Source organism: Punctularia strigosozonata (genome assembly GCF_000264995.1).
Source record: "Punctularia strigosozonata HHB-11173 SS5 unplaced genomic scaffold PUNSTscaffold_2, whole genome shotgun sequence".
NCBI classification, from domain to species: Eukaryota; Fungi; Basidiomycota; class Agaricomycetes; order Corticiales; family Punctulariaceae; genus Punctularia; species Punctularia strigosozonata.
The window spans coordinates 2,544,000-2,553,123 of NW_006767434.1; the positions used below are offsets into that span (position 1 = coordinate 2,544,000).

Consider the following 9,124-nt stretch of genomic DNA (forward strand, 5'->3'; position numbering starts at 1 on the left):
CAGGAACTCTGCGCTATCTCTCCAGAGATTTCTAGGCGAGTTGTCATGGATAACAAGCCTACCAGGTCTCAACTCAAGGAAAACAAGGAGCAAGAACCTACCGGACCTACCGTTGCAAGAATTGTTGGCGACAATGCACCAGCACCGAAGCTTCCATCGCGCATCACAGAAGTTCGCCAGAGTCTCATCAAGATCAATGCTGAAATTAATGGCAACACTATACCTGCGGTCATCGACACCGGCTCTATGATCAACATCGTGCACAAGACCATCTGGGAACAATACATCAAACGACCTCTCGACAGATCTGTTACCTTCCCGGTAAAAGATGTCAATGGCGGAACAGGACGACTAATCGGTTTGGTTGGAGAAGTACCTATCGACTGCGGAAGAGCAAGGACGATCGCCCAATTATGGGTATCGGATTCTATCGACTTCCCTCTTTTGCTAGGGCGACCTTGGACATCCTCAAATTCAGTCGATATTATCGAACGGGACGGCACCTACCTCATATTCAACTACCCGGAACACAACGTGCAACTCGAACTCAAGGTCAGTACCGACTCGGACAACAATACTAATATTTCACAGACCATGGGCCTAACTACGGATAACGGACTTAGCGAAAATCGCGAACGCGCCGGGCCGGAACGTCACCGGTGGCGTGAGAAGCCACCGCAAGACGCGCCTCACGTGCTCGCCACGCGACTACCGGTCATGGAGGAATGCGACACTCGATCTTATCTCTCAGCAACACCGCCACCCCGACGCCCGACCACCGACACCGACGATCTTTTGGACGACATCGCCGCTCCTTCGAACTCGCAACTCGCCCGCGCCCAGTCAAGAGGCGACTCTACGGACCTCGACGACGACGAATGCCAACGCATTCAGGCGTATATTGACGCGGCCATCCGGTCGGGTCAAGGTACGCCTCATGCCCATTCGGATTCCCCGGATCTCGCCGCCGTTACTGACCATCAGCAATTCCTTCTCAGTCTAGGAGATCCTTATCGCGCCCGCCTCTTCACTCGACCACTGCGCGGCGGGGAATGGACGCCCCTCGAAGACTCGATCGCCCATCTCCCAACGGGGATGCGCAGGCTACTCGGTACATACGGCACCTTCGAAGTAACGCTCACCACCTCAGACAATAGGCGGACGCGCGTCCTCGTCACCTTGGCGCACCCTCGAACGGCTCCCGAACACACGCCCTCGCCGGATTTGGCCCGACTCCATCAAGAACCCACCGATATGAATCACCGGCACGACCTCGACTTACCTCATGAAGCCTCATCCGGCAGGATCGACTCACGCGAACGCCTTCAAACACCCAGCCCATCTGACAACAACAATCTGCTCCATTGCTCGTCTTCCCCTCTCGACCTCCACCATGCTCACCGCGGCAGAATCGTCGAACTCGACGATGCCGGTGAGTACATCGGCAGCACTCAAACGTTATCCGACTCGAGCATCTCTAGGCACCCGGCGCGTCCATTGCTCCCTAGGACAATAGCTGGCAGATCGCCGCCAGCGGACGCCTCGATTCTCGAACCGACGATACCCACCACCACCAGCGACACCGGCGAGCCCCCACCAGTCGAAGCCGACCATGAACGCTACCCCGACTCGCGAACCGGAGAGACGCCCGCTACGCCTAGGTCTAGGCTTTGCGAGCGCGGACGATCTTCACCGGTACGTACCATTGCAGAATCTTCGAGGACATCGGTGATTTACGATGTCTCCTTGAAAATTCAGTCGTTAGGTACGTGCCGGGCGAAAATTCGGAGCCGCTCGCAGCGAGACCGATGGGTAGAATCCCCGAACCTCGTACGCTCGACTCAAGACCCCGGACGACTCATCGAATACCTCAACGCGGCCGCCCTGTTTCGAGAAGAGATACACCCGCCTGACGGATCGGACGCGGTACTGTACATCATCGTCACGCCCTCTCCCTACGCTAACAAACACGACGACTCTTCAGCCGACGGTAGCGGAACAAATACACCGAATCGGACACAGGACGTACCTCCCGAAGATCCCCGCAGATGGCCGTCGTCCTTTCGATGCTCCGACCAGATGCCGCGCTCACCTCGCGAGCGGGACACGGGGTTACCACCGAGCGAGCCTAGCAAGGATACTAGAAGCACGGAGGACGTGACAACGAGGTATGCCCGGTACCCCATCTCACGTACTCCGCAGGCTAATCCGAGCGGCGTTCCTCTCCTCCAGCCCGTTCGGTACCGCTCTGCCGAGATTGGAAGCCGTCCGTTCGCGACACGACCAAACGGAGACGAGGCGTCGACATCGCGAAACCTCGCGCACCACCCAGACAATACCGCGTTCGACTCCCAAAGGCAAGATACCCCCTTCGACTCCCGAACCAGGGCGCTGCGCAGGACGATCGGTGAGTTCGCTCCATGCCATCAGAACCAGTCGGCGCGAGGCAAGGCTTACCCAGACGCAATCCAGGCATACTCCGACTCTCGACGAGGAAGGACGGCCCCACTCGACGGCGAGACTGTGGAACCATCGCTCGTCAGGCTCGCTATGCAATCCTACGGCTTTCCTCGGCAACACGTACGGCTCACTCATGGAACCATCGGTCCAGGCTCTCGCGACGAGCATAAAAGCTCAGGTGAGTGTCTGGAAACTCAAGTCCCCAGAAACATTCGCTTACCCTTCGCAAGTCTCTCAAACTGCACGCCCCACTTGAAACCGCCCCGTATGTCTCATGCGCAACCCAAGAATCCGACGACGACCCTCGCGCTCGATGCGTACCCGTCTCCGCCTCAAGAAACGACTTCTCCACTGGATTCTTCGCCCTCGACGACTCTCTCGCAACGGCCCACACCCGGCTCCAACGCGACAGTCAACGGACCGCTCGATATAGGACTCAAAGACGATATGATGTACGCTACTCGTATCCCCCTCTCTGACGCTGAACTCACTGAAATCCTTCGATTCGGCAGAGAGGAGGGCGGCTGGACTCGCCTTCCGGACCCGACTTCCCCTTCGCCGGCGACGATCTATGCTCCGCAGCCCCGCCCTGCTACGAACCCCGACACCTCGTCGAACACGCTACACGCCAGCTCTATACAATTCCCGAGCACACCGCACCCACTCACCGGACGCGTCCTCGACGACGAAGACTATCGGCCCATCGTCACGGAGGCCGAAGGAACAGGCGAAGATGTCGACTTCCCTGGGTACTACCGGGCAGCCGGTTGCCTCATCCCTCTCGGCGACCCTCTATTCAGCGAGAATCGGTTCAAAGCCCCGATCCGTGCCGAATCTCCCCCGTTCTACCCAAACTCGATCCATCTCCTGATGGCCTCCGACCGCTCGTATTTCAAGACTCTCTCGGCGCCTACGACCCCCGAACCAGCTACGCCGGACGACCCGCACTCGTGCACCTATGTCATCAAGCTGGTCCCTCGCGACGACCCTCGACTTAACGGACATCCTTTCAAGCCGAGCAGACTTCCCGGCCCTGGCGAACCCATTGCGTCGCACTGGGTCAACGAAGAGACCCCGCTGCTGTACATCAGCGAAGGCTTATTCCAGATACTATCGGTCGGCTTTGCGCTTCGCCCGTTCCGCGATAGCGTAAGTCGATTCTTTCTTCAATTACCGACGGCCTCTAACTACAAGAACTCACAGGGCACCCTCGAATATCGCAAGAACTTCGACGAAGCGGTGGACCGTCTCCGAGAAGATGGTATCGACCCTTACCCTGAGCTCTTAGGGTATTATCGCGAGGACGGCTACGCCATTCCTATCGGCCAACCGCCCTCGAGCGACCACCGAGTCAAGCTGCCGATCCGAGCCGCGTCTCCTCCAGGATTCCCTCGCGCTATTCACGACCTCGCCATCGCGGCACCACTGGTTTTCCGACCGCTATCCGCACCCTCGACGCCCCGACCCCCTGAAAGCCAGTACCACGTCTCGAGGACGTACGTCCTCGAACTGGTACCGCACGGCGACCTCAGGCTCTGTGGCCGCATGCTCCGAAGCAGCCGGCAGCCTCTGCACGGAGAAAACATCTCACCTCACCAAACCGACGACTCGACTCCCCGGATGTACTTCGTCGAGGACGACTTCAACATCCTCGTCAGCATGACGCGAGAAGCGCGATCTGATGCTTCTAGCATCGACTCACCGAAGAACGGCTCTCTTCCGACGACGCAAGTACAGGACGAGGAGCTCCAACAAGCTCTGCTCAACGGCGAGTTCCCCGCTCTGCCCGACGAATACTACGCCGCCGCTGGATACGCGATTCCCATCGGGGAACCCCCCGACAGCCCCCTTCGAGTTAAAGTCCCTATTCGCGCCGCTTCACCACCTGATCTCCCCGGCTCAATCCACGACCTCTCAAAGCAGATGCCGCGCATCTACCGCCCGCTATCTGCGCCGACGACACCCGATCCACCTGCACGCGACTATCCGACATCATGCACTTACGTTCTCGAACTCGCCGACGACCGCGACCCTAGGCTGGCAGGAAAACATCTCAGGGCTATGTACTACAATCCCGACGACATGCCCCGCCTTCTTTTCAGCCATGGACTGTTCAAACTGCTGGCCCGGGTCTCGCATCAAGCCATCAGCAACCGAGCCCGCGAACAGGTAAGCCGGTCGACTTATGCTCTCAGAAACTCACCGGTACTAACATCGACACAGGAGCTCACGGAAATGCAGGCACGACGTCAGCGTCTGGAATTGCCCGACATCGACATGGACGCCTCCGATCTTCAGGGCCCCATGCGCACCAACGCACTCGTTCTATCGCCCCCGGTCCCGCCTCACCTATCGCTTCCCGATCCGCTGACGACACTTCAACACACACCGCTAGCCGGAAACAAGCTCTCACGACGCCTCGACAGACTCAGGATCGCAGAAGGACCCGCAGCTGAAGACCGCCCGCCCACACCTCGACCGCCGATGGAAGGAATCGAAATCAGCGTAGAGCATCGACTCCGATTCCCGCCTACGAACGTCATCCTCAACGACCCCGGCATGCCGTACTATCGCGCCGACGGTTACTTGATTCCCATCGGCGAGTCTCCGACCAGCGCCAACCGGATCAAGATCCCCATGCGACTTCAGACGCCTCCAGGGTACCGCGGCACCGTCCACGCACTCTCGCAGGTCGACCCGTCCCTCTTCCGCCCGATGTCAGCGCCTCCGACTCCCGAACCAGCACCCGAAGACTATCCAACCTCGCAACGCTACCATCTCTTTCTCGACGCACCCCGGGACCCGGCCGAACGCCAATCTCCATTCTCCATCGAAAGCTCTCTGGTACCTCCTCAAGACGATCGCCCCTCGACGCGAACGCTACGGGACTCGGACCCGTACCTCTGGTTCGACGAGGCCCTTTTCGACTACCTCCATATCACTTACCCCCTCGCCGACGGATGGAGCAACAACATCAACGATCCAGCGACGTGTCTCCCCGGCCCCGAAGGAGGCGACGCACCCGAGTTGCCCACCGTCGACGAAGAGACGCACCTCGCCGAATACGACCGCCTCACCATCAACTACCCGGTCTCCACCGAGCGCACAACGGTGACGCCGCCCCCGTCTATCTGGCGCAATGAGAACGATCCGAGGTACGTCTATCTAAACTCGATCTTATCCCCTAGAACTCATCACCTTGAACACACTAGCAGCGGCCCCGTACCGGCCTTCTCGCGCTCGGACACGACGACACCCGCGAGCGAGGAACGTCCTCGAACCCCCACCGGCCGCCAACGAAGCATGTTCCGGGTCATGTACGACCGGATATGCGAACTCACGGAAGCTACTCAGTTCACCGTGGCCGCGATCGCCACGCTCCTGTCAAGCCACGCCTCGTTCTATCGCACCGCCCGCTCTCAGCACGACGCCATGCAAGCGGCTCTCTCGCAAGTCCTCGAACAGGTCGCTGCCACGTCCGACGCCGTCGCCGAATACGCTACCGACCACCGAAACTTCGTGGACCGACTCACCGGCGACGTACTCGATCTCCAGCTCGACATCAATGCTATCCGCACCAATGTCGAGGCCTGGAACTGGACACCGGAGGACGGCGACGAAGTCGACGGTACGTTATTTCTCTTCACCGACAAACCGCCGCCCTCGCTAACTACTACTCAGTCGACCATATTCTGCGCTCTTCGTCCAGCTCCAGCTCAGACATCGACATACCCGCCGCCGACTACAACGACCTCCAGCCGTGAAGACTCCGCCGAGATGACCCCTCAAGATGCTACGCGCCCCCAAGCATGCTCGCAACCATATCATTCCACCCGCTCCGGCCTGCGTCGCTCTCTAACTACACGAAACATGCGCTCGGACTCGCGATCGACTATACGCGATATGGATTCGGACTATGTACATGTACCACCCTCCCCGGCCTCGCAAACTCGTATCCTCCGTCCCGCCGATTCCCCGACTCCTCCGCCTCGGTTATGAAAGTTCCCAGTAGTGTAGTTACTCTGCCTGTAGCTCGGAAAGTCATGTATCCCTTGAGCAATGATATCAAGAATGTATGGAATGACTTACCTAGCGAATTACCGGAAATCCTGAGCCTCGGACTTCGAGTTTCTGAAGCGCCACCCACCGGGCCGTCGGAGTTTGAATCCACGGAGGATGAGTGGGTCACTGCGATATGGCTCGGAGATGCGGCCGACTTACCGGAGAATGTGCGAAATCAGCCCGAAGTGATATACCTTAACTCACAAATGTCATATTTCAGCTCTAACGCAGTACAAATGAGGGCTGAAGATGATATTGACAGCCAGGCATATAAAGCCTCGAACGGACTGTCTAGTAACCGTGAGAAAGTGAACCAGGAATTTGGCCAAACCGGGCGGATTGGCGATAAGGGACCGAAACATGGACTTGTGAAAAATCCCGTGTTAGTATTTGGCGCGTACAAACGAGTTGACAGGAAAATCAAGCCAGTACCTGGAGTATACCCAGAGGATGCCAAGGTAACCAGGCAGTTTCCTCGCAACCCTCTGACTGGCTTGACAAAATTACCGGAGCGCCCACCTGACTTTACTCCAACTCAGAAAATAACCCAAGAACGGATGAATGCTATGGACATAAATAGTGATCACTACTTATGGCCGGAAGAGGAGAAACTGATAAAGCATGTTCTAGTTAAGAATGAACGTGCGCTCGCGTTCGAAGACTATGAAAGGGGAATTTTCAGAGACGACTATTTTTCGCCATATATTATCCCTGTGGAACCGCATGTCCCTTGGGAGCATCCAAACATACCCATACCTCCAGGACACAGAGAGGAAGTTATCCGCATGCTCAAAGAATTCATCGCTCATGGAGTATACGAACCAAGTCAATCGTCATATCGGTCAAAGTGGTTCTGCGTAGCAAAGAAAAATGGCAAGCTTCGAATAGTGCACAACCTAGAACCACTCAATGCGGTCACTATTAGGGATGCAGGACTACCCCCCAATCTGGACGACTTTGTTGAACCCTTCGCGGGACGAGTTGTGTATACGGTCTTTGATCTATTTTGGGGATTCTATGCAAGGAAACTTGACCCCAAAAGTAGGGACATGACATCATTTATGACACCTCTAGGCCTGCTGCGCATTGCGTCATTGCCCATGGGATTTACTAATAGCCCAGCAGAATTCCAAGCCTGTATGATGTTCATCCTACAGGACGAAATACCGCATGTAGCCAACATCTTCATAGATGACCTACCTATCAAAGGGCCGACTACTATGTACCTGGACAAGAAGGGCGACCCTGAAACACTGCGCAATAACCCCGGTATCAGACGCTTTATGTGGGAACACATCAATGATGTTCATCGGATCATGCACCGCATCGGAGAAGCCGGAGCAACCTTCTCAGGAAAGAAGACACAAATTTGCAAGCGAGAAGTACTGGTAGTAGGGCACAAATGCACACCTGATGGACGGTACCCCAATGATTCGGCAATTGAGAAAATACAGAAGTGGCCCCTTCCCCAGACTACTAAAGCTATTAGGGGATTCCTAGGACTCTGTGGGACAGTGCGGATATGGATCAAGGACTACTCCCTGCATGCGCGCCCATTGACAGAGATGGTACGGAAGGATGCTGAAGTCGAATGGGATGAAAGGCGACTCCAAGCATTCAGGACGCTCAAAGACAAAGTGTGTAGCGCACCTGCCCTCATGCCCATTGATTACACATCCCCTAGAACGGTAGTGCTATCAGTCGACTCAAGCCAAATAGCCGTTGGATTCGTGTTATCTCAACGAGACGAAAACGGTAAGAAGCGACCAGCTCGATATGGCTCCATACCCATGAACTCAGTAGAAGCTAACTATAGTCAGCCCAAACTCGAATTGTATGGTTTATTCAGGGCGCTACGGCACTTCCGATTGCATCTAGCAGGAGTAAAGAACCTGGAAGTGGAAGTGGACGCTTTATACATCAAGCAGATGCTTAACAACCCGGACTGCTTCCCCAATGCCACAATCAATCGATGGATCCAAGGCATTCTCATGTTCCCGTTCAAACTCGTACATGTTCCGGCAACGCGCCACCAAGCCCCAGATGCGCTGTCTCGTAGAGAGCCCCTGCCAGAGGACTCTGAGAACCCTGACGATTCCCCAGAAACAGCGGACGAATGGCTCGACAGCATTGCACTAGCTGTCACTACCCAAGGAAAAAACATCCTCAAGGTCCCAATCAACAGTATGACTCCGGCGGAATTAAGGTTGTTAGAAATCAAGGCATTCTTAGAAGACTTACAGCTGCCAGAGTTTGCAGATATCACGTCCAAGAAACGATTCCTAAACAAGGCAGCACAGTTCTTCACAGAACACGGAGCAATGTTTAAGAAGCGTCGTACGGCACCACCGGCAAAAGTTATTTTCGATAAGACCATTCGCCAGAACATTCTCCTGGAAGCACATGAGAGCCTCGGTCACCGCGGAATAGAAGCTGTATTTCAAACCGTTAAGCTCAGATTCTATTGGCCAGGAATGTATCAGGACGTACAACACCACGTACAAACATGTCATCAATGTCAGATCCGCAGCACTAAGAAGGTTGATGTACCATTGGCTATCAGAGTGCCTTCAACCATATTTACTCGAATTTATGTTGACAT

The 9,124-nt window shown here is 55.9% G+C and overlaps 2 protein-coding genes across 2 annotated transcripts in view; both read left to right on the forward strand.

Moving 5' to 3' along the window:
* Positions 1–6,224, forward strand: part of PUNSTDRAFT_131187 (uncharacterized protein) — a gene marked incomplete at both ends in the record, with an annotated part of 7,971 nt that extends 1,747 nt beyond the window's left edge. Inside the window, 10 exons of the mRNA XM_007380460.1 lie at positions 66–552; positions 592–1,695; positions 1,759–2,411; positions 2,473–2,638; positions 2,749–2,912; positions 2,973–3,609; positions 3,664–4,629; positions 4,684–5,615; positions 5,673–6,088; positions 6,142–6,224. Coding sequence (XP_007380522.1) covers positions 66–552; positions 592–1,695; positions 1,759–2,411; positions 2,473–2,638; positions 2,749–2,912; positions 2,973–3,609; positions 3,664–4,629; positions 4,684–5,615; positions 5,673–6,088; positions 6,142–6,224 — 5,608 coding nt within the window. The remainder of the gene's footprint in view (positions 1–65; positions 553–591; positions 1,696–1,758; positions 2,412–2,472; positions 2,639–2,748; positions 2,913–2,972; positions 3,610–3,663; positions 4,630–4,683; positions 5,616–5,672; positions 6,089–6,141) is intronic.
* Positions 6,225–6,902: 678 nt separating this feature from the next.
* PUNSTDRAFT_27916 (uncharacterized protein) lies at positions 6,903–7,400 on the forward strand (the record flags this gene model as incomplete). The annotated part of the gene is made up of 1 exon (XM_007380461.1): positions 6,903–7,400. A coding segment is annotated over one exon (498 nt), but the record flags the coding sequence as incomplete, so codon positions are not given.
* Positions 7,401–9,124: the final 1,724 nt, after the last annotated feature.